Source organism: Lepeophtheirus salmonis, chromosome 12 (genome assembly GCF_016086655.4).
Source record: "Lepeophtheirus salmonis chromosome 12, UVic_Lsal_1.4, whole genome shotgun sequence".
In the NCBI taxonomy this organism is placed as follows: Eukaryota; Metazoa; Arthropoda; class Copepoda; order Siphonostomatoida; family Caligidae; genus Lepeophtheirus; species Lepeophtheirus salmonis.
The window spans coordinates 4,209,253-4,235,912 of record NC_052142.2 but is presented as its reverse complement, the minus strand read 5'-3'; the positions used below and the strand labels follow the sequence as shown (position 1 = coordinate 4,235,912).

Here is a 26,660-nt window from a genome sequence, read left to right as displayed (position 1 = left end):
ATGTTCGAATATTACTCTGGCGAAGATCTAAGATCTCCACTTAAATAAGTTAATAGCAGTTAAGAACGAAATTTCGTCACACGAAGTAATTATAAGTTGTTTTATTGAAGACATTAGTTGAAATATAACAAAATAATAATAGAATTGTTTTAGTATTGATTGGACAAGTAATACAATAAATTGAAGAATTTATATTCTTCAAAATGTAAATTTCTTATTTATGAGTTCTTAGTTATTTTATTTATGTATCTTTTTAATTTTTTTGGCTTTATTTTAAACATTCAAATTTTATTTTATTATTATGATGTTTTCGGATGAATAAGAAGTTTCGAAGCCCTTCTTATAATCAGTTTTACTATCGTTTAAAGCAACATGAAAGTAGAAATGCTTTAAAAATATGATTTCCCGAGTATTATCCAAATATTTACTAAAATATATACCTCAAAAGAGCTTATCTAAGGATCATATTTGTTTCTGTTAGTAATATAATTCAATTGAACTATATTCAAGCTATACGGCAAATTAAGATCCTATAGTTAGTTTTTGTCTTTCAAAGGATCATTTTATGTTAATAACATTCTCTTATAATTAATATATTATTGATTTCTCTGACTGAAAGTTTTTTTTATCTCCAAAAATATAACTAATATTAAGACAATGATATATAAATTTATAAATTACATTTTAAATATTTAAAAATACGATTAATTTTTATTTTCACATGAAATAGAACATTTACATCGAGAGTTACATATTGCAAGGTTTTTTTTACACTTACAACGATTTTGGTGGCATTTTCCAGAGCAAATGTGTTTAAAAAATCTATGCTCTAAGCCTATTGAGTCCATTCGAGCAACTTCTCTCAAAGTTACTTCCTTTTCAAGAGGTACAAAATTGGACGAATTAAACTTCTTGTCGCAGGTAGTAAATTGATTTCCAGTATAGCGAGATTTAAGTACACCGAGTTTTCTGCCTAATTTGTAGGTACCATTGACGTCTTCCTCCATTACAACCGCTTTAATATTACTAAATTTGGCTCTACCGCAGTCAGCTAAATCAATTGGTACCATGACTGTGTTACCAACAACTTCAGGCTTGAAGTGTTCGAAGATTCTTTCATTTTCTCTGCAAAAAGCTCCATCCTTCTCTTTGCTCCATTCCTCTGATAAAGTAAACAAAATTTTCGATCGCAAAGATGAAATATAATTTCACCATTTTCGTCCCCATTTGAACGTAGGACGGATGAATTACAAGGTTTCAAGCACATTTGACACGAGTCAAGGCTTATGCATTTCTTCCTGCATATCACACATATACGATCATTTACAAAAAATATAGATATTTCTTCTGTGTCATTGTCAATCACTTCAATTCTGAGGGCTTTAGCAAATTGTACCTCAGTTTGTGTATACTCCAGAACATCATCAGGAAAGTTTGAAGTCGCAATTCCCATTTGAGGCTTTTGCCCATACATGGCCTCGTATGGGGTTCTCTTAATACCCTGGTGAAAGCGCGTATTCTCGCACCATTGTACAAACTTAAGCCCCTCTGACCAATTTGTGGTGTTATTATCCCTTTGCCAGCACGCTAGCAATGATTCAACAACCCTATTGGCTCTTTCTACTGAACCTTTGGACTGTGAGTGCCTAGGTTTTCCATGGACTAATTTGCACTCTGTCCACTTTTTCAGAATCTCGTTAAGAAGCTATAGCAAAGAGATTCAATGTAGTAGTAAAGAAATTAAATTTATACCAATTTACTTTATTAGAACATTCTCGCTCTTTGTCTGACTGCAAGATCTTTGGAGCTCCTTTGTCACAGAAGATATCTACCAGATTGTAGGCAACATCTTCTGCAGTTTTTCTTTTCAATGAACGTAGACATACAAATTTTGTGAAATGGTCCTGATAGTTCAAAATAAATTTATAATCGTTATCAGGTTGGTTGAAATGATAAATTATGATACATATTTCAAATCATAAAAAGTAACAATTGATGATTCACCTGACAGCGGGAGTTCATGTCATTTGAGATGATAGGCTTCACCACCAAGTTCTACAAATGAATCAATTAATAAACCCCTGTTGTTTTGAGTACATGAAGTTCTTTTGTGACAAATTTGACCTTGATTTAGTGATATCAAGTAGTTGCTGGTAATTTGATTGTGAATATCACGCGTTCCGAAGCATGCATATTTCGGTCAAAAATCGAGTTCTGTTGCTTCGTAAAAAAAATCAAAAATATTATTATTTTACTCAAATTGGCTATCATTTTAATAAAGAAAACTGTTGAAATGAAAGTATCGAGACCAGGACCGATAGAACCTCTGAAACTATACTGGACACATCCTTGTGCGTAAACCATACAAACAAAATCGGTTATATAACACCTGGTAAGAGAAAATTTAACAGATCAGTCTAAAGGATACTATTTCAGGTAAAAACGATTTTATTCTCAAGTATATAGCTTCTAACGTGAGTATCTACCATTCATTTTATTGACAAACGTTATTTTTTTACCAATCAACAAAATTAGTGAGTAGGGGTAATATTTTTAATGTTTTTGTACAAGAAATAGTATAAATTAGGTATCTATTTAAATCTTATTAAATCTCCAATAAAATGATAGGTAAATCAAGGTTGTAGTCTGTTACAATCTTAAATACTTAAAGCTAGTCTGAATTTTTGATTCAAGTTTGTCGCTTGGTACGTGTTTTTTAAACGGCCATTCCACAAAAGTTATGGAAGAAACAACTACAAAAATAGTATTTTTTTAAAAAGTTCTGGGTACTACATATCATTTTAACATAAATTATAGTCATTTTCATGTACATTATAGTTTCTCTAGGTCTACAAAATTGCTATTTCAAAAATTTTATCATGCAAAAAACAGTCATTTTTTGCCAAAATTCGTTACAAATTCAAATTTCATTTCTTAACAACATAAAATACAGGATTGAAACTTAACAATTCTCAATTGCTTATTTTCTACCCTAGTATTTTTTTTTTTACACTTTTGGCAGTAAAATTGGGCTCAAATATCCAACCATATCTTAAAGACAAAAATATATTTCTGTGTAGTTTATTGTTTAAGTCTAAAGTTTATTTTGACACTTCATAATTTCTTATCTTTTTTAATTGTATTGAAGTCTAATTTAAATTCGTATCCTTCTTTATAAATTACATTATGCATGAATATTTTTATTATTGTATTATATACCGACTTTGATAAAGTTTTATTTAAATTAAAGAATTACAATTATTATTAGTTTGTATAATTAATTTACAAAAGTTATTCAATCAAAATAATTATAAATATGAAAGTAAAATGCTAAATATAAAATATTTTTTCTAGAATCTATCCAAAAATCAACAATTGATATTATATAACTTAGAAACCAAAAGAGAACCAATGGTGTACAGATTGGGGGTCCAAAACTAGCAGTATTATTTAATTACAATTTCTTCCCCTTATTTTTAATTATAGAGTTACATTACTCAACCAAACAACAGCTAAAAAACAAAAGTATTGTTTTTATCCGATGTTTCTAAGTGTAAAAATATGGCGCAACAACAAAAAGGCAAAGCTTGCACGATCTCTGCCGTGTCGATGTCAGTGCCGATAAATCTGCAGAGACTGTTGGCATCACCATTTGGACTACCTACAACATCAACTAGTCAATTAGAGATAGAAATAGAGCCATACAACCAAGAATAACCAAAACTTCTGCAGAAAGAATGGTTGATTGCTGGTCTACCTACATATAGGCCTCCTCCAGCCCTCATCCCATACCTCTAGACTTTATAGTTTGGATTTTCTTGAAGAAGAATGTCTGCTACACCTTTTAACCATTTTTGGATTCACTCCGAGCTACCATCATGATAATGTGATACGCCATGGACACAGCCTTCATCGTCAAGAGCTACTAATCTGTTTTCCCTTATCTCCAGGCTTTTATTGGTTGTAAAGCAGGATATATTACATAGAATATAACTAAATATAGTATTCAGGTATATCATAAATTGGGTTTGAGTTATCTTTTCTTCATTCCATAAAAATCAAGTTTTTCGCAATTCAGTAATGCTGCTGCTAGTTTTGTGTCCCCACTCTATAGTATTGAGTCGACATGAATTAATTGAGTCGAGTCAATACATTAGAAAAGAGAAAGATAATAATTAATTAACTAATATATTTCTTTTTCACTATTATTTCAGTTATTTATTGATCAAAATGTCTTCATTACTGATATATATTATTTATTTATCATAGAAGTTATTCATTCTAGAGGTTTATTATTAAAGGTTATATGAAAGAAGAAGGCATAAAATGTATGACGTTTGGTCTCAGCTGGGGAAAAAGATGTAAAATTCTCATAATATTCTTCATATATCTTAGAAATTGCATCTTAAGACGAGTAAGGACCCCATATTTAACGATAATTTTTACGAATAATTCTTAATAGCTTCCATTTTTATTAGTTAGAATTCATTAACCTGTTAGAAGTATATTATAACTCCTTGAGAAAAATCAATTAAATCAAATTTGGTTCTATAAATAGATAAAATGGTTGTTAATTAGAAAATCACTTAGGGATGACAGAGCCACGAAACTCAAAGTTTTGATGAGGTTCTTTGATAAAAATCAAACCGACTCATTAAAAATATGAAGTTAACTTGTTTTTTTCATTTCAAATTTGAAAATAAACTTGTCATTAAGTCTAAGAATTATAGACTCAAATGATGTCGAACTGAATGGATAATTGTTCGAGTCAACACAACACTAAAATTGCGAAATTTTAGGGTGCAAATTGTTTTGATAATTAAAATATTTGATTTAACAAATAGCTTAATCCAATCATTTAAATATATATTGATATATATCACAGTACAGTACATTACCTAAGCAATAATATTTGAAATCTTATTTGAATACGGCGCTTGATTTTAGAATCAACTCTTTTGTACCTTTTCATCTTAAATATTTTTACAGTTATTAGTTATCGGAAATATGTTGCTTAACATGTAACTTTCACTATTCACTTTCCTTTTCATTAAGGCTAAACCAAAAAAATTTCTCTTCTTTCCTTTAATTCCACATGTTGTTATGCAGCCTTGGCATAATTTTCGCAAAAAGGGAGTGAAATTTTTTTTTGACCTACACGCACGCTAACAGAAACAACACTTTCACTAATATCCAAGATAGTTTTATTATCCTGCTTTAGCTGTAACTCAGCCACTTTCACTCCTGTTCCACGCTATATTTTTATAAATGTCTTATATCTATATATGTCTATATATCACTAATAACAAATGCATTTAATGAAATATACGATCATCGAAAACAAATTTGTTAAATCAAATTTCGTATAAAATTATATAGTTTTCAGTGCAAAGTATATTGAATAAAGGCTTGATGTAGTCGTGAGATTTTAAATTATCATTACAATTCATAGGCGAAAAATATTGAATAAGACTTTTTATATATTCAGTTTTTTATATTCTTATATATCTCCCATTTTCTACATCTTGAATAGGAATCTAACTTCTTTGAAAAAGTGAAAACAATTTAGGGTTGTGAAAAAAAGATAATCTTTTGTCGGTATTAATAAAAACGTTGCAACTTTTTGTTATGACATTTTGATAACTTTCTCTATTTTACCTGAGTTTTCGCTGGCGCGTTCAGGTCTAAAATTTCTTAAAATATTTTAATGATTTACATAAGAACTCAGTCGTTAATTATTGTTGGAGTAGATTATTCCAACGATCAATTTCAAGAAAAATGGTTTAAGTGTTTGTAAACATAGTTAGTTAATTTGTTTTGAATTAAAAGTGTTCTTAGTTCATTTCTAAATAAGTGGTAAGAGTAAAATGACGTTAATTTTTCATAATAGTAGATTAATTGAAACAGCTTACTGAATCAGACTTTATAAAATAAAAATTTTAATTAATTAATTTGAAAATGTTGCTTCTTTAATTATTTTTTAGAGTTAATATGGCTTCACAGCATTATAGTCTACGCTGGAACAATCATCAAAGCCATGTATTAAGTGCATTTGACACACTTTTGCAAAATGAGGCTTTAGTTGATTGTACATTGGTCTGTGAAGATACATCAGTCAGAGCTCATAAAGTTGTTCTCAGTGCTTGCAGGTAGATTTTTTGTTACTTTAATTCATTGAATGGAACCAATTACTCCAAATATTAACTGATTTATAACGTATTATTTAATGGTATAATTTCTATAGACAATGCAATATGTTTTGCTCAAAACTAAATATGACTATCATCACATTATAAAATTTCTCTTTTATTTTTTAGTCCCTATTTCCAAAAAATATTCACTGATAATGTGTGTAAGCACCCAATCATTGTCCTTAAAGACATAAAAGGATGGGAAGCTCAATGTATAGTCGACTTTATGTATAAAGGGGAAACTTCGGTACCAGAATCTCAACTCACAAGTCTTATAAAAGCAGCTGAGTCCTTAAAAGTAAGGGGCCTTACATCGTCTGACCAATATCGTCGTAGGATTTATAGCCCAATCTGTAATTCAAATTCGTCTATTACATCATCCACACGCCCAGAAGAAATTCAACCCTCAAATAAAGTTCCCCACATGTCACATCCTTTCTCTTCAACAGCAGTCGAATCTCGAAGTACTTCGCCAACAATCGCAAACTCCTGCCCTAGAAGAAAACAAGCGAGACCAAGGCGTCGATCAGGTGACTCAATTGGTAATTCTAGCTTAGATTTATCCAAAACGGAAAGAAAGTCTCCAACAAATGCTTGCGAAGATCATTTACCCGAAAATCTTAGTATGAAACGTACAGATTCGTCTCCAGCCATTAATTTGGTAATAAAATTGAACTTAATCGGTTTAATATGTAAAATTTAATCATACTTTTTATTATTGTCAGGTGAAAACAGAAACCCTCTTAGAACCACTTTCACGTGAACATGAAAGTACAGATGATATTAAAATATCTTACCATTCATTCTCTGAGAAATCGCCTAAGTATGGGCAAATTCAAGAGCAAGAAGCACGAGTTGAAGCCTTACAAGTGATATTTTTGAATATATTTAAACGTTGTTATATTTAATATTATTTTTTTGGCAGGCACTAAATTATATGGCATCAGGTGGTGGAATACCTACTCATTTTGCTTTGAATACACTTCCGTCTACTACCACTAATGGCCTTCTTAGTCATCATTCAGTGAGAACGAGCACCAATAATGCATATAACGGTATTTATTCAATATAATTGAGATAAAATGTTATATTCCATAAACATATAAATAATTTATTTTTATTTTTACAATTTAACTTAACATTAAAACTTTTTTAAATAATTATTGCTGTACAGAAATTTTTCTTTATACAAACAATTTATAAAAACATTTCATGGTGTATATTATTTAAAATATTCTAGCTATATTTTCCCTTTTTCCATTTTGTAATTAGTGTCTATTATATTTACAGTTTATTAGGTAAATAATTATATTGAATCTAAGCAGATATCTTGATTATTTTCATTTGATTATTTGGGAAAATACAAAAACTAAGCTTATGGCTTCTAATTGTAAATGTTGTAGTTTTTCATCATGTTATAGGGTCAATAATTGTTAGAACATGTATAAAAGACAGGAATACAATTTCTTGTTCATCCCTGGTTGTATATATATATATATATTGGACATCTTATTATTTATAAGAATACATTTTGGCTATCATGTAAAAATACTAATGTTTAGTTACACTTTTAATAAAATATTACTAAGCAATCTTATATAGAGTATCGAATAAAATTTTATGTAGGATTTTAAAATTAATAGAAAATAATGATAGTCTGGGAGTACTTAAGAGATAAATAGTAGTTGATGTGATTAACCTATTCGGCTAACAACCTGAGGATTTGTGGCCTTTTTTCTGTTTCTTCTTTGAAGAAAGGTCGCGGGATAAATTAAAGGTAATAACCATAACAATGGAAAATATCGATGATTATTTTACAAAAACTAATATTGATGCTAAATAGTTAAGGTAATGAGTAAGTAGTAAAATTAAATTTTATGTCTCAACTATAATATAAAAAACCAAGTTATTGTAATAATTTTCTTTAAATAAAATAAGTTGATTATTTAATTAATATATACAATGTTGAATAAATAGTAATACACCAACAATAAATATTTTATCAATAATTTGTAATTGAGTCTTGTATATATTAAAACTCTGAAAATTTACATGCAGTCTAAAAATATAAGGCAATAGTGTAAGGTCATATTACTGTTATTCCAGAGAACAGTGAAAAGAACGGATTTGAATTTCAACGCATATCGATTGATCGATCTAAAATGTCTGAGGAGGAAGCCTTTGAACATGCTATTGAAATGATACAAACTCGTCAGATGGGATTTCGAAAAGCAGCTGATTTTTTTTCTGTATGTAGTATTAAAAAAAATATTTTTAATCTATATTATTTAATACATAGGTATCTAAATGGAAGCTCTATAAAACTGCAAGAAAAAGAGGAATTTACGCGGAAATAAAAAAACAAAATCAGGCACAAGTATAATAAAAACACTTTATAATATCAAAAAATAATTAACTTTCATATAGCAATCATTATCAAAAGTGCCTTCTAATGTTCAACATTTTGCCGATATGGGAGTATATAAACAATTAAAGAAAAAATCCCATTTGACAAAAGAAATTATTTTTCCACATCTTCCTTCTGACTCTGATACTATGAAGGTGAGTGGCACACTTAGGCTTAATAGAAATATCCCAAAATTCGATACATTTAATCAAAAACTCCATTAAAGGATTTAAATTTCATTTTATGTTTTTATTATCTAGAAATATAATTAGGAAAAATCATTTCTACCGATCAAATCTAAACATTATATGTATTTTTTTTATTTAATAATTTAAGGCTTATAAATCCCCTAATAATAACAACAACATTTCAACTTCAAATAACAATACCGATTATACAACCAATATAATCGAACTTCAAAAAAAATTATTTGTAACACATCATAAACATCAACAAAAAAGTTCCGAAACACATGTAAATGAAGAGTTATTATTGGAAGAAGAGGAGGAAGAGGAAGGAGTTCTTGTAATTAATCATAGAGACTGTCAAGACGAAGATGACGACTTGGACTTCGATAGAGAAGATTCAACCTAATAATTGATCAATATCAATTCTTGGATTTATTTTGAAGATTTTTTGTTATTGTAGATAGATTTACAATAATAGTTGCTTTTAGTACAAAGAGAAAATATTTTCAGGATTACTGTATGTACTAACCTATGACCATTATGTGGTTCAAATTCCATGAAAGTTGCTCATTCATTTTCATATTGGTGTTAATATTTATTTTATATTTATTATTGATTTGTTAAGTTTTTTTATATAACTAGTTTTTACTATTTGACATTCTTTTAAAAAAAAAAATATATATATGAAAAATATGCTTAAACTAAAGCATTTGTGCCTCTAATTATTCAGAAAGAATGTAAGAAAGAACAACAAAAAATAATTTCTACTCAAAATATAAAAATTGTTGCCACTAATCACTATTTATCAAATATTATTGTAAACGAACAAAATATTAAACAAATAATATTCAGTCTTCTTTTTATCACATTTAATGGGAGCTTTTGGTTCAAAAGACGCATGGATAGCCATAAGTGGTTTTTATAAATCAGTAGAATAAAACTGATTTTTAACATGCTCAAGTCACTCAAGGGGTCTTTGATAAGTGTTAGTGCTGTGCAATACCGAAAATCTACGATTATTCCGATGACTGTAGTTCACTTTCTCAATATATGAAGTGTTGGCATATGACATGTTGTTGACATTATTACCACGTTTGTCATCTGGGAGTGGGTCCGTGGGGTACAAATCCATTCCATTACTTAACACTAAGATAACTGTTGGATATGTTTGTAAGTGTATACAGGTTACTTTAAGGTATAAGTATAGTTTATAATATTGTAGAGAAAAACGCGTGTGAGAAGAAGGGGGGGGGGAGAAAGACATATGGTATCATTGTTTAAAATACTAATTTATCAGACGCCTGCTTAATTTTGATTTTTGAGAGTATAACGAAAGTATTTGTTTAATAAAGATATACTACGTATAATTGACTTAGACGGTTTTTATCTGTTACAATATATTTGAAAACGTCACACTCCATGAAATTGTAATTCATTATGAACCATATTCTCAGAATATTAACCAATAAAACGACAAAGTAAGAGTATTTCGCAATATATTTGAAGTTCCAATTTTAAAATAGAAGGCTTAAATTAAATATAATCTACATACTAAAAAATAAAACATAAACCATCATAAATTTAGAAAGTAATTCCCAAATTCCTGGGCCTCCATTTTCAGAAATCCAGACAGAAGGCGACGTTATTTTAGGCATTTTATTCAGTTCTCTGTCGACTATCAGCATCTAATATTATATTAATATTGAATAATAAAGGCGGGAATGACAACGTTTTTGATAGAAGAAGATGTATACTATTTAAATAATGATGCCATGCGTATTTACTCCTTCCTCCTCGTACGCTTTTGTATTCTTACCAAAATTATCACCCTTAGGTATACGGAACATAAAACACGGCACGCTCGTCCATGCACGCTTCCTAAATCAACGCGAGCACAAAAAAGGGAGGAAAGAAAAATGAAGAAAACTTTGTCCTTAGGCCTTTGGGTTATGGCTTTGTATTTCGCTAGTATTCCGTATTTGAAATTTCACTGCTAGAATAAGATAAAGAAAGATCTTACGCATCCAGCGGTGTGAATAGTCCCTAATAATATTGTCTCCGTCCGAAGGAAAATCTTTTCAATACCGGAGCAACAAATAAACTTCGACACTGGTTGAATAATATATAATACAATATCAATGCATATTGTTAGGCTTGAATTTTTGTAGAGTGCAAAGAAAAGGAAGAAGGGAGACTCATAGTGTCAAAGAGTTTCAAAATATGAAATTTAGAAATGGGGCTCATTTTGTAATTGCTACCTGAAAAGAATCGTTTATTTACCTAAACTGTTATCATTATTCTCTTATTATTGAAGGGAGAACGTCAAAGAAGAAGATAACTCTTGAGATTTGTTGTGGATTTATAAGTGTAAATCTTTGTTGGACTCAGTGTATAATTGAGGATCGACATTGCTGTAGTTCCTACTTATATCATTACTAGACAAGGTTAATCAAAATACAAGGTTAGAGCATCATGTAATTGGGTTTGCTATAATTTTCAATTTAATGTATCGTACCGACTGCTGCGCAAAATATGCACATTTTGACAAAATACACAACCACTAATACACTATGACGTCAATATTAAAATGCGTGGGGATATCAAACACTAGTTGTACACGCATTATGGTATAATGGTTATTTCCTTCATCTTATAACTCGTCACAGCAAATTTAATGAAACGTCATGACGTCTAACCTGCTCTCCTCCCTAACATTTTTCAATTTTTCAGGACGGCCACCTTAATTTTCTGTTACTTTTTTTTATTAGCATTTCATCTTGTTTGAGTCTCTGCTTATTAACATCTGCTGCCTGTTATATGACTTTTTGGCCACATAGATATTAATACCGCGACGATCTATTAAAGAATGAGCAAACAACAAATGAGTACACTCACTAACTACTAACTTCTTTTCATAATCAGTAATCAGTATTTTTCTAATACAAAAATCCCATCACTACGTATGGGTACTAAACCCTAAAGAAAATTTCGATAAATATTAAAACCAGTTATTGCGATTGATAGCTTGCCATATTCATTCTGAAGCCATAATGAAGATTCAAGATACATATTAAAACTAACTCGCTAATCCTCTTTCTCCTTTATTTACCTAATTCGCTTTTTTAATTTGTATTTAATATACGGTCTCCCTTTTTCCGTTTGACAATAATTCGTTTTGGGATTTTTTTTTGTTTTTCGGGAATTTTCGAATCCAATTTTTGCATAAAGAGAAAGAAAAAAAACCTTAAAAGTGCTTATTAAAAAAAATACAAAATATTTATAAGAAATTACAACATTTCAATTTTTTAACATGATTATAATGATATATGTGTGGCGATATGAATACTATAATTTATATTAATTCAAAACAGTGATAAAGTCCTTAAGAGCTGCGGTTTTTAAGGTTAAGTGATCCTGATAAAAATAGTTTATTTGGTAACCCTGATCATAAAAGATACTGAGACATAGTGATGTGAAAATTATTTTTAAAGAAGAGTGTATAAGTATTAACGTTGCAAGAATAACAAAAATAAGAAATGTTGTAGCTTGTTAAGAACATGCTTCACAACTGAAATTGAATATATTGATGATAACAAAATTCGATTTAAAGTTCAAATTAGTTTTTAAAACAATTAATTTACCATTTTAAGCAAGTTTTGAACTATTCTACAAAATAAAATACATTATTTCAAGATTTTTTTAACCTTATTAGGTTGAAATATGGGCATACTATAATAATAATTAAATAAAAACTCATGTTTTTAGGGAGAAATTATTGTTTGAAGCAATTAATTGGCCATTTAGAGTGTGTTTTGAACAATGGTACTTAAGAAGATGCCACATTTTAAGATTTTTGAGCATAAATAAATTGAAAAAGAGTGAAAAGTATAAATCATATTTTAGTTGGAAATTCATTTTTAAAACTGTTCATTTACCGTTAAAAGAAAATTTTTCCCTTTAGTGAGCAGAGTTCCATTGAAAACTGAAGAAAAAAAACAACATAACAAATAGAAAAAAAACAATATATCAAAAACTATCGAAACAATAAAGATTGTTCGTTTTATTAAATCTCATTCTAAGTCGATTTGGAGAATAATTATAAGTGTAATCATCTGGTATAGTAAGTCTTGATAACTAAGATGTAAAGTTTGATGATGATAATCAAAGATGTTAATCCAGTGTGGAATGGGCATGTTAAAAAAAAAAAAATGAATATCAACATGGTAACCCTAACAATTTGAAAAATATATTGAAGGAGAGCAGCTTAGATGTCATGACGTTTCATTTCATCAGCTACAAGCAGCCGTGACGATGATGGGAAAAGGTAGAAGGAAGTAAATAAAACCTATGACAATAATTACTGATATGTCGATCCTTAATTCTACTCTGAATCCAACAAAGACTTACAATTATAACTCTGTAACAAATCCTAAATGTTAATCTCCGTCTTTAATGAACACACAAATGCTTTATCAGGTTTTGAATGTAGTATATGTTTTAAGTTTCACTAATGATTAATTATATTACTTTGTATTTATCAAGGATAAATGATTTATTGAACGTTCAATTATGAGTAAAAGGATACAGATATACATCATCAGTTTTTTGTTCTGAAATGGAAAAGCTCTCAACAAAAGGAATTGACTTCATGGATCAACAAAATACTTCATATCAATAGGATTGCAAATCATGGAGCCACTTTTATATAATTATATTTTATTTTATAAATTGTAATGAAAGAAAGAGAATTGATCAATATAAATATTTAAATAAATGTAAGCCTCGTTATTTTCCTCTATTTAATGTTTAAAAAAACTACATTCATAAAGTATATATCCTTTTTTACCAATTTTCAAAACCTTAACATTATAATTTTAGTCTTTAAAAGTTTAGTATTAGTAAATTATATAAATTATTAGTTGTTTCGAAATAAAATTATAAAAAGAAATATAAATTTTAATTTATTTAATAATATAATTTTTTATATACATATAAATGTTTCCTATTACAATTCTTCAAGAGAAGAACAAACTTTGAAACGATAAGACGATACCTCCAAGTATTTGACATGCCACTTTTGTGATTTTAACAACAAAAAAAATCACATTGTAAAAATTCATCTTTCTAGGAGATACAGAAAGTATTATTCACGAAGGGAATCGTAGATGTATTCAAGAAATCTTATTGAAACAAATCCTGAAACTAATAATTTCATATATGATATGACCAAGATGCTTGTTTTTTTTGCAATATCACACTCAATATAGTTAGTCATCCCAATTTAGTATAATTCATAGAACTATATACTGGAAAAGCCTTTCCGTTTGCTATGTTATTACCAAGGTAATGGAATCTCAAAATCAAGTAGTGTTATGCGATATAAAGAAAACAGTTGAAGGAAATGACATTTTTCTTGCATTGGATGAAACTACAGATCCACAAGTGCGATCCGTGACTGTTGTATTAGATGATCCTCTGGAAGCTCATTTTATAGGTCGACCTTATTGAATTAATTTGTAGTATGCTAAAAGAGCAACATCTAAACGATTACAAATGTTGCAAGCAAAAGTATTACAACTTTTTGGGATCCGATTTCAAATGCGAAAGACTGAATATTTTCATTACAGATTGTGCTCCATATTTTATAAAATCAGCCGAAAAACTTAATAAAAAATTTTCCTTGATGAAACATATACCTTTTCTTGCTCATGGATAATAACAATACTTATTCTTGATAAAGTCACAAATAACAAAACTTTACCTTTGAAGTTATGATAAAAATTAAGATTGCTGGTGATTGCAAACTTAAATTTACAACTCCAAGCACTTCAATTCAGTAAAAAAATATATAATGATATGGAAGGAAACAATCATACAATCCAAAAAAATAAAGATGATTTGAATATTTTTTTTTCTTCCCTGAAATAGTGATGATTAAACACTATTTGAATAAAATCCAGACTACCATAAAATTATTTAAAGAGAAAATCAAACTACTTACAAGTGTAACATTAATTGAAAATATATATCAAACTATTACACTTGCTTCGTTCAAAACTAAATGTCTGGAGATGATAGTTGAAAACAAAAATTAGATCAAACTGAGTGAATTGACTCCGGAAATCATCATTAACCACAATAAGTTCTTAAGATACAAAATACATGATATTATAAACTGTGACATCGAGATGGAACTCAGAATAATTAAGAATATAAATTTACCAATAAGGTTTAGTGCCACCATGTATTTGATGATCGTGAAATGGAATTTGGTCTTCTTATCAATTGAAAACCTACATAAAATAAAAATACTAATTCCTATAGTTGATAATATTGTAGAGAAAAACGCATGCAAGGAGGAGGGGGGAAAAAAAGACATATGGTATCATTGTTTAAAATACTGATGTGATTATCATCTGCCTGCTTTATTATGATTTTTGAGGGTATAACGAATGTATTTATTAGCAAAATGTTTAATGAAGATATACTACGTATAATTGACTTCGACGTTTTTTATCCGTTACACAAGATTTGAAAACGTCACACTCCATAAAATTGTAATTCATTATGAACCTTATTCTCAGAATAATAGCTAATGAAACGACAAAGTAGAGTATTTGAAATATATTTGAAGCTCAAAGTTTAAAAGAGAAGGCTTTTATTAAATATAATCTACATACTAAAAAATAAACCATTAAACATTTAAGTTAAATATACAAAATTAAACAATTAAAATCATATAACTATTAATAATAATAAATTATAAATACAGAATATTGAAATAATAGATTGATCCAGATAATTTTTTCTTGTTTTAACATCGGAATTCAGTTAAATATGTCATAACTTTAGGTTGCAATACACAAGCGAGACGTGGAGTTTAATCAAAAAGATAATCACCCCTCTTCTTCATATGGAAGTTGCTATATACAATTGTGCACAGGATAGATATATCTCTACCGATGATATCTAACTAATTATTAATAATAAAGTAAATGTCAAAATCATAAAATTAGACAATAAATATACTGATAAAAAAATGTTATAAATAAATTCATCGTAAAGATTTAGAGCAAAAGCTAATTATGTAGTAATGTCCGGCGATATTACTCCCTATTAAGAGCATCAAGAAAGATTTTCCACCGTTATTTAGGTATGCTTATATAACAACATACTATTATCATGATGGATATACACAATTGTTAAATATAATGCAACACCCAATATAACTACCCTCGTTGTTGTGACCATTTAAACAGTTGTTTTTGCTTTTATGAGTTTTCTGAACACCATTTCTTGGAGCCCATCAACCATAGCTAAGTCTTTAGTGATAAAAAAGTAATATTTATTGACTATGTAATATTGGAAAACCTCATTATCATACCCAAGTCTTAAAGCGAAGTAAGTAGTCTCAGACAAACTAGTTGCAAACCATCCAAAGCTACTACCCCCGTTGTTGTGACCATTTAAGCAGTTGTTTTTGCCCTTTACTGAGTTGTGTATCATAATTCTTGATATGTTTAGCTAAAATAGAATCATATTTTATGGTTAGATTTAAAAAAAAATTGAATACTTACTGTGAGATAGTAGAAAATTCAGAGTTCCATTTCGATATTCGTAAATACTTTTTACTGATAACTTGATCATCATTTGGTGTGGATGACTCAAAACATTTTTATATGTATTTCTATATATGACATCAGTACCAACATCCTCCATTAATTTAATGATGGTTCCTCGGGAAGGGATATGTTTACCCTTGTATTTCTCCATAAATTTTTTGAACGTAGATGATTAGCAATGGATAAGGTTATATTACATGCAATAAGCATCGTTGTGAGATCAAAGTTAAAGTCTGACTTGATGTATTCATCGTCAAATTGATTTTATAGATGAATTCCATACTCTTGTTATGAGATGAGGATAATGAGTGGTGTGTAATTCTAGACAGGGGACTAAAGGCACATTTATATCGACAAATCCGACAAACCATCTGTTTCTCATCCGGTAAGTATTTTCCAAATTCCTGGGCCTCCATTTTCATAAATCCAGACAGAAGGCGACGTCATTTTGGGGATTTTATTCAGTTCTCTATCGACTATCACCATCTCATATTATATTAATATTGAATAATAAAGGCGGGAATGATAACGTTCCTGATTGATAGAGGAAGATGTATATTATTTAATCAATGATGCCATAAGTAATTCTTCTTTTCTCCTTGCACGTTTTTCTATTCTTACCAAAATTATCACCCTTACTAATTCCATAAATCCCGCACATAAAAATATTACTATCTTTATTTTAATTTTTTAAATAATATTTGTAAATTATTTTTGTTATTGTTTATAATTAAAGCCATTAAAAAATAAGACTCTGTTAACGTCAAATTTTACGTAAAATAATCATAAAAATATATATATAAATAAAATATATAATTAATAAGTATATATATTTATATTACTACGTTGAAGATTAATAGTATAACGAATGGCAAATTTCCAATTTTTACAAAGGCACTGTTCCATTTTATATTCATCAAATCCCTGACGTGACCCTCCGTGAGACGAGACCTTTTGGCACGTTTATATCTCTCATAATACTACAAACCCTCTCGGAGTCGCTGTTTACTATAGGAGTGTTTTTGTAATTAAATAACTCACTATAGCTATTAACTGATTCTGGTCCCCATTCTCACTGTTTGATGTATCCCTTGTTCTTCTCAATCACCTCCATACATTTAGTTTTGAACGGTTCAAGTTTTATATCATTACATTGATTTTCAACAATTTTACCACTTGTAAGAAGTGGCATTTTCCCTTCTAATATTTTAATCGTCAATTGAATCTGATTCAAAAACTCTTCAATCATCCAATAATTCCGAGAAAAAAAACAACCCATTATTCAAAACATCTTTCGCTTTTTGGATTGCGTCACTATTTTCTTCCAAACCATTAATAAATTCTTTGATTGAATTGAAGTGCTTGGCTTAATATTATACTACTTTAAGCAAAGTTCCCTAACTTATGAGAATAGGTGCGGGGGTAGGGGAATTTGTCATGTAGCAGTAATTCTCCGTTTGCGATCACCAGCATTCTTAATTTTTTTCTTAATTTCAGAGATGAAAGTGATGCTGTATTGATCAGGAGAGCGTAGCTGTCCTATTTAAACCATGGGCAGGACAAGCTATATGTTTCATCAAGGGAAATATTTTCTGGAGGTGTGGTAGATTTCATACAATATGGACCACCATCTGTAATGAACACCTTCAGTCTTTCGCATTTGAAATGGGAGCCCAAAACATTTTTAATACTTTTAATTGCAACATTTGTAATCGTTTTGCTGTCGGCTCCTTTAACAACCTCCAAATTAATTAAATAAGTTCGACTTATAAAATTACATCCAGAGGATCAATTATTATTGCAGTTATGGATCGCTGTTGTAGATCTTTAGTTTCGTCCAATGCACGAGAAATATCCCTATCTCCAAGTTCTTCCTTATTCTTGGACAACACTACTTAACTTTGAGATTCCATTGACTTGGTAATAAAGAAGCAAGACGGAACAGCTTTTATATAGGGTTCAGAAGCAAAACGTGGACTGAATGACGGATTTTAGAAAAATGTGAATAATATTATTTTTTGATAAATAATTTTGAACTTTTTTTTAACAAAACTTGGAGACACGACCATTGTGAACATGATCACTCAATATGGCCGCCCTCAAAAGCAATCACACCCTCCACACGGTGGCGGAAAGCCTTGCAGGAGTTGATGATGAACTTTTTGTTCCACTCTTTCACAATGGCGGCCTTCAAGGAGTCCATGTTTGGATGAAATGCCCACTTAGTCTCCCTCCCTAAAGTGTCCCACACAGCTAAGTCCAATAGTTCAAATCCGGCAAAGGAGATGGCTACAAGTCCTCGGACCAAAAATCAGATATATTAATGTTGCAGAACTTCTGGCATTTGGCAGAGGTGTGTGATTGTGCAGCATATCGGGTCCACACATAGTTGTCCACTGGGTAGGTGACCTTCAGCCATAGCAGTATGGTGAACCTCAGCACCATATAGTAGGCTTCCTGGCTGATTTTCACCCCACCCTTAAAAAAAATGGAAGAATCTTCTAGCCGTTGGACGCCATGACCCCAGGACAATTTTGTGGGATGTTTTGTACAAGACACCCTCTTGGCCTCCTCTGGTCATCCCTCAAGCCAACGGGCGTTCTTACAGTTGTAGACCTGTTTCACGTTAAAATCTTCTTGTCAGAGAAAATTCCATTTGCCTTCATCTACGCACGAACTTTCTTGCACCTCTGCAGTCAACAGGTGATGTGGGGTCCTTGTGTAAGAGGACATCCCCCAGTCCTCCTTCATAGCCCTCCTGATTGTTCCCACGTACATGTTAAACTCGTTAGAGAGGCGATTCTTGGATTTTGAGGGGTCTTTCTTGATCTTCTTCTTCAGGTCCCCAAGAAACTCAGAATCCTTTTTCAAGTCCCCCACTTCCTTCTTTCCTTCAGAGGTCTTTTCCATCTTGGTCACCTTGAAAATGAGGCTCCTGGAGCACTTCACAATGTCCATAACCTCTACCACCTCAATTTTGGCATCCAGAAGGTCTGACATCCTTTGCCTTTTTGCTTCTTGCTCACTCATGATGAAAGATTTGATAAATGTTTGTTATTGTTTACTTATGCTGAAAGGGTAGGAAATTCGGAATATGCAGGAAAAATCACAAAATCTTTTTTTTATTACATAATTAGCATTTATTAACAGTCCACGTTTTGCTTCCGATCCCTGTAGTTCTATGAATTTTACAAAATTGTAATCACTTACAATATTGAGTGGGACATTGCAAAAAAGAAGAATTTGGCAATATCGTTTGTGAAATTATTTTTTTCAGGATTTGCTTCAATAAGATTCCTTGAATACGTTTACAAATTCCTCTCGTGAATAATAGTTTTTGTATGTCTTAAAATGTTGAATTTTGTCTCTGTTTTTGTGTTAAAATCATAAAGGCGGCATGACAAATACTTGGATGCATCGTGGTATTCTAAATATTTCCAACCCATTATCAGCGATCAAAGAAGCTATTTGAATATCTCTCATATTTTCACTTTTTATTCGCTAATAATCGTTATCACTTGGCAGTTTTCACAAATAGAAAGGGAAGTTACCTTCTCAGGAATTGAAAAATATTAAAAACAGCTTAAGAAAGGAAGATTAGTTCTTTATAATACCAATTACAAATTAACAAGCCAGCTAAAAATCACATCGGATTTACATGTATGATGATAATGATAAAAAATTTCTTGTATCTTTTCTCTGACTGTTCATTTCTCTCAGAAATTATTGCCTCATTTAATCTCTCGATTGATATTGTATCTTTTCCGGTAGTTAAAATTATTAGTTTTACATTCTAATACCTTTATAGGTCATGTCAAGGAAATTCCAACCCAAGGAAGTAGTCGACCCAACTCCCGTATTAGTGCTTGTTTGGTTTGTCGAGTATAAAGTATATCACATCGCTTCTTCTGTCCTAATTCTAAACATATGTATGAAAATCGATCGAAGCAAATGAAAAATACTTATAAATCCAAATTTGTTTCTCCATTTACTCAAATATTTTTTTATGTTATTTTTAATATGTTTAAATTTTATAATAATAGATTATGTATCATATTAATGTTCTGTTAATATCTAATATTTTACTTTACTATATTGACCATGAATATCTTAACGTATTATTTTAGTATTCATTGTATATTTAGTGTCTAGTGGAGGACGTATGAATTGACATTGACAAATTCAAGATATCTATTTTATTACTTATTAATGCGCATAACATTTATTACTTTGTAAATCCTCTTTAGCAACTATATCTCGAGTAAATAGTTTAGAAAAATCTATAATATCAACACTTTCTGTCATCATATATATTTCATCGTTCTCCACAACGTTTTTCCATTAATTTTAAATTATTATGAAATCTTTCTTCCTGTTCATCACTTACATCACCAAGATTATCAAGCGATCATGTAAAATGGCTATGAAGAAAGTGAACTTTGATTCTCATTTTACATCTCATTGTTTTGTATTCCTCCATCAGTATATGGACTAACAAAATTCTAGATTTTCATTTTATTGACCAAATCTACACCTCTGATGAATTTTCGTATTTTCGCCCCGTCAAAAACACCGTATTCTAAGAAATTATTGTCTACTTTTAGAATATATGATACATGAACTTTGGATTTAAACAATCTTTTCTCATTCAACTGTGAAGCTAGAACCTCAGACTCTTTTTCTAATCCCAAATCAGATATGAAATCATTTAATTCTTCCTGAACAAATTATAGTGGTAAATTAAATTATTTAAACACTAATTTTGTACTAAAAACATGTATTTTGAAATTTTTTATATGCTCCTGTTTCAACCACATTATGCAAAAAAGCTTAAAATACGAGGTTTTCTTAGGTAGAATAGTACAAAACTTGATCAAAATAATGAATTATATAACTTAAGCACTAATTTCTAACTTTAACATGAATTTTGCACTTTTGAAGACAATATGCCTCTATTTCAGACTAAATATCAATCTAATTATGTTAAAAAAAAGCTTCAATTGCAGTATTTTCTTTGGTAGCATAGTTCAAAACGTGTTCAAAATAGTAAATTGAATGTGTAAACACTATGGTCCTATTATAATATGTATTTTGCGTTTTTGAAAAAAATATGCTGTTTATTTCATTAATTAAGCTGAAAAAGCTTTTGTTGCATATTTTAAAACGTGGTCAATTTTTTTTTTTTTTTTTCTATTCTCTTATTTTATAAAAAAGATTATCTCAGTATCTGTTGTCTAACTTTTTGTACATTTGTTTTTGACATTCCAGATTGAAAAATTTCTGTTGAATTAGTCAATTGCAATAAAATGTTATACGGAACTGTGATGACTATTTGATTCGATTTGAAGAAGAAAATTCAGGATTATGCTAATCCGAGGAAAGAAAATTTAATGAAACTTTGGAAATTTGGCATCATAACTATAAAATTGAAACCTCTCAATCCCATTACAAATAGATACTCATTTCATTACCACTGATTGACCTTCAGTTTTTGAATCTTATCCTATACGAGGCCCAAGATGAAATGTACTCCTACAACACAACTAAATCTAAACTTAAATTATCAAATGTAGATTTTGGCTCTTCAGATAAACCAATAGTACTTTATGTGATATTTATGACCTCACTCCCACATGACGGTTCCTAAGTGTTTGAAAGGGGCATAATTTGGTATTATTCACTCGTTATCAAATGAATAATCTCGTTCTTCCGTCAAACTTATAACAAAAAAACTATGTTAGGAATGGTAGGAGTAAATAAATTAAATTTTGGGCTTGTCAATGTATTAAATTTCAAAATTCTTCCATAAAAGCACGCCTTATTTCATCACAATTGGTAGACTAAATTCCATGAGCCCTTTTAGATATCGGTGCAGTCCCTAAAAAGGGTCTTCATTCTTCTTCTACAGAAATATTTCACTGCCAATCCCGATCCATTCCTTGTGCAATGATAAATACTTCGTCGTCTACTATTCAACCTTCATATACATGTCTCAACACGACTTCTTCACCCATTGGCCATAATTCATCACGTCAAAACGATTACGTACTATCAAAGCTTCAGACCTCTCAATTTGTTTTTGTTCGCGGTGGGCCTGCTCACAAATGTCTACAGTCTCTTTATGTGGGCTCTGTTAAAGTTCTAAAAATGTCATGCAAATACTGCGATATTCACCTAGGTTCCTTACTTGAACAAATCTCCATCGACAGATTAAAGCCTGGAATAGTTCAAGATAACAACATACCAGCTCATCTCCTCTTTGAGAAAGAAAAAAATCCTTAGTCCCTACGTCGAGGTTTACTTGACAAGAAATTTTATCACGAGCGTGTAAACGATAAATGTTAGTGTCACTATTACTTTATAAGGCTTTGTTGATTGCTAATTATATTATGTGCTTCCAATGAGTTCTATTGATTGGTAATACTTATAAGGAGCAGTGCACTCCAAATAAGTTATTATGATTCCAGATTCTTCATTTGTAGAGGAGCCATATGGCGACCTCTTTATGTATTCGGTAGTTTCCTTGATTAAAGCTGAATAATAATTAAGCATATCCATATATAAGATTACAGGGAAATATTAAAATTTAAAATATTAGAATATACTTTATGACCAGAAAAAGATATCTCTATAAGTCATTCTATTCCCCTTGGAAGAACGGAGAATAATCATATTTACCTCTCAACAAGTATGCAACCTTAAAGGCAGAGCCCTATCAGAAGAGTTACGTCAGCGATCTATCCCCTTTGACGATAGATGAATTCCTCATGTATTAGAGTCGACCAAAACATTCAAAGTTTAATACTATATTTTAGGTGAAGTACTCTACAAAGGCGATATATTTTGTTAAAATACCCCAAGTATGCCCTCTTGTCGTGTACCGTGAATTACAGGAATCGTTCTTGAGCTGAGGAGATGACACTTTTTTCATTTCAAAGGGACAAATTCCTTTGAGGGCTATGGGTCCTAAAAATGAAATGAAACCTTTGGAAACCATAGTATAATTATCGATTAGGCTCTAAACATTTTGAAGAAATAAGGAATTTCAACTTTAAAGCCATTGCAACATTGTTTAAACATCTAAAACCTAAAGTTCCAAGGCTCACCAAAAACTCCAACAAACCCATTTTCATTCACGAAAACAATGCTGATGCTAAGAATATTTAATATTTAAGGAAATCTCAATCAACTTCTTTATTTAAAATTTCAGGTAAAAAAAGATCTCCACAATTCCAGGATCATACATACCTTACTCCTTATTTGGAACCTCCTACTTCAGAAAATAGAGAAACAGACTTAGTGGACATGAATTTAATTTCATCAACAAAAGAAGATGAAAGTTCTTATAATGATATATATATACGTATATATTCTTTTTTTTTGCATTAGTTACTTTATCCTTAGAAAATCATAATTGTATGATTTACAGATATTTCGCCTGAGGTAAAACATCTAAAGGAAATAACTACGAACATACAAATCCAAGATTTCTATGAAGCAGAAATAAAGGAATTAAAGAAGAAGTTGAAGGAGAAAGATGTCAAAATTTGGGACGCAAAATCAAAGTTTAAGTCTTTAAAAGTGTGCTTCCCTTAAGTATTTAATTCAAGACATATAAAATTTTTAAGTTGAATGTCTTCACATTCCGAAATCCACCTTTGGTCTAATAAACCATGGAGAATTCACTTTAGTTAAGATTCGTTGAGGAACTATATGTTGTCCAATTAATCTATTCCACCCAGAACTGTTTGGATCAATTTGCAAAAATAGAAGCTATATTCAAATTTTCTGTAAATCAATTCAAAAAAATAAAATAAATTGTAAACTCAATAACTGAAATAGCAGTTCCATTAATTAAATCGTCTATAAATGTTGCCAAATGTTATAAACTTATATTTTTTACTGTATCTAAGTATCCTAGTTTAAAAATGCACATACATGTACGAATACAAACTGCGATTATCAAAGAAAATATAATAGCTTCTTAAACTTTGGGAAGACGAAAAATGTGTATGCGAAATTAGGTAAGTTAAAGAAATTATTATCAAAGTAATTATTCCATTTTTTCTTGATAATTGAGCTCAATAAAATAATTTTTGTATTCATTTATTGTATTAAGTTCTTTTTCGGCCATTTGGTTTCTCTCATACGGGGGGCTGAAATCTCGTAACGTACCTCTTCTTATAAGTAAAGTTGATAATTCTGTAGAAAAAAACGCGTGCAAGGAGAAGGGAGGAGAAATACTTATGGTATCATTGTTTAAAATACTGATGTGATTATCAGCAGTCTGCTTTATTATGATTTTTGAGGGTATAACGAAAGTATTTATTAGCAAGATGTTTAATGAAGATATACTACGTATAATGGACTTAGACATTTTTTATCCGTTACAGTAGATTTGAAAACGTCACACTCTAAGAAATTGTAATTCATTATGAACCATATTCTCAGAATAATAACTAATGAAACGACAAAGTAGAGTATTTCAAAATATATTTGAAGTTGCAAGTTTAAAAAGGAGGCTTAAATTAAATATAATCTACATACTAAAAAATAAACCATTAAACATTTATGTTAAATATACAAAATTAAACAATTATAATCATACAACTAATAGTAACAATAAACTATAAATACAGAATATTGAAATAATAGATTGATCCAAATAATATTTCTTGTTCTGACATGAATTAAGTTAAATATGTAATAACTTTAAGTTGCTAAACACAAGCGAGACGTGGAGTTTAATCAAAAAGATAATCACCCTTTTTTCCTAATGTGGAAGTCGCTATATACAATTGTGCACATGATAGATATTTCTCAACGAATGAGATCTAAATAATTATTAATAACAAAGTAAATGTCAAAATGATAAAATTAGACAATAAATATACAAATAAAAAAAATGTTAGAATTAAATCCATCGTAAAGATTTAGTGCAAAAGCTAATTAAGTAGTAATGTCCGGCGATATTACTCCTTATTAAGGGCATCAAAAGATTCCCCCCTTATGTATGCTTGTATAACAACATACTATCATCATGAAGGATACGTACAATTGCTAATTATAATGCTACACCCAATGAAACTACCCCCGCTGTTATGACTATTTAAGCAATTGTTTTTGCCCTTTATGAGTTTTCTGAACAACATTTCTTGGGGCTTATTAACAATAGCTTGTCCTTAAGTGATAAAAAAGTAATATTTATTGACTATGTAATTTTGGAAAACCTAATGATGATGCCCAAGTCTTTAAGTGGAGAAACTAATGTCAGACAAATTAGTTGTGAACCATCCAAAGCTACTACTCCCGTTGTTGTGACCATTTAAGCACTTGTTATTACCATTTAATGAGTTGTGTATCATAATTCTTGATAATTTTAGCAAAAATAGAATCATATTTTATGATTAGATAAAAAAAAAGAATACTTACTGTTAGATGGTACAAAATTCAGAGTTCTATTTCGTAATTTGATGTGGATGGCTCTAAACATTCTTAAAAATTATCTTAACTTCCCAATTTCATAATAGTGGTATTTCTATAAATGACATTATTATCAACATCCTCCATTAATTAATGATGGTTCCTCGGGAAGGGAAGAATTTACCCATGTATTTCTCCATATATTTTTTGAACGTAGGATGATTAGCAATGGATAAGGTTATATTACATGCAATAAGCATCTTTGTAAGATCAAAGTTAAAGTCTGACTTGATGTATCCATCGTTAAATTGATTTTATAAATGAATATCCATAATCTTGATATGAGATGAGAATAATGAGTGCTGTGTAATTCTAGACAGGTGACTAAAGGCACATTTATATCGACAAATCAGACAAGCCATCTGTTTCTCATCCAGTAAGTTTTTCTGCTCTCCTCCTGGCACGATTTTCGATTCTTACCAAAATGATCAACCTTACTTATAGGAAGGGTGTTGGAATCGTTGAAAAAAAACGAATTTGATTGGTTGTAAGAGATTATATAAAAAAATGAATGAAACACGTTCGTTCCCTTGCATCTTCTAAACAACTTTTCCTCAGTATTGTACTAATCATTATAAAGCAACTTCCCGTTACTACTGTCTCACGTGCATCATTATTATACCAAAGAAAACGTGCCATTTTTCATGGGTTTCTAACAACGGAGGTGTGGAATTATGACTGGGAAAATAAAAGTCTATCTTACAGTTTTTGGCAGTTTCTCGTGTCCATCTCGTTCTTTACGGCAAGTAATCCGCCACTCCAAAACCTC

General features: G+C 30.1%; 1 protein-coding gene and 1 long non-coding RNA gene across 3 annotated transcripts; one reads left to right on the top strand and one right to left on the bottom strand.

The window, feature by feature from the left end:
- The first annotated feature begins 5,698 nt into the window (after window positions 1-5,698).
- LOC121126908 (uncharacterized) lies at window positions 5,699-9,492 on the top strand. 2 transcript variants are annotated; one of them, XM_040722266.2, is made up of 9 exons: window positions 5,699-5,856; window positions 5,985-6,149; window positions 6,318-6,852; window positions 6,917-7,060; window positions 7,117-7,246; window positions 8,298-8,440; window positions 8,491-8,568; window positions 8,619-8,753; window positions 8,935-9,492. In XM_040722266.2, the coding sequence occupies exons 2-9, from the start codon at window positions 5,992-5,994 to the stop codon at window positions 9,190-9,192; spliced, it is 1,581 nt and encodes a 526-aa protein (XP_040578200.1). In that variant the 5' UTR covers window positions 5,699-5,856; window positions 5,985-5,991; the 3' UTR covers window positions 9,193-9,492. The 2 variants fall into 2 exon arrangements, with proteins under 2 accessions (XP_040578200.1, XP_040578201.1); XM_040722267.2 differs by lacking the exon at window positions 5,985-6,149 and having other exon boundaries at window positions 5,728-5,856.
- A 5,916-nt stretch (window positions 9,493-15,408) lies between these two features.
- LOC139906832 (uncharacterized) lies at window positions 15,409-21,169 on the bottom strand. Its single transcript, XR_011782824.1, has 3 exons — window positions 16,364-21,169; window positions 16,171-16,310; window positions 15,409-16,108 (listed from the first exon to the last, which is right to left on the bottom strand). It is a non-coding gene; the product is annotated as an uncharacterized lncRNA (long non-coding RNA).
- Window positions 21,170-26,660: the final 5,491 nt, after the last annotated feature.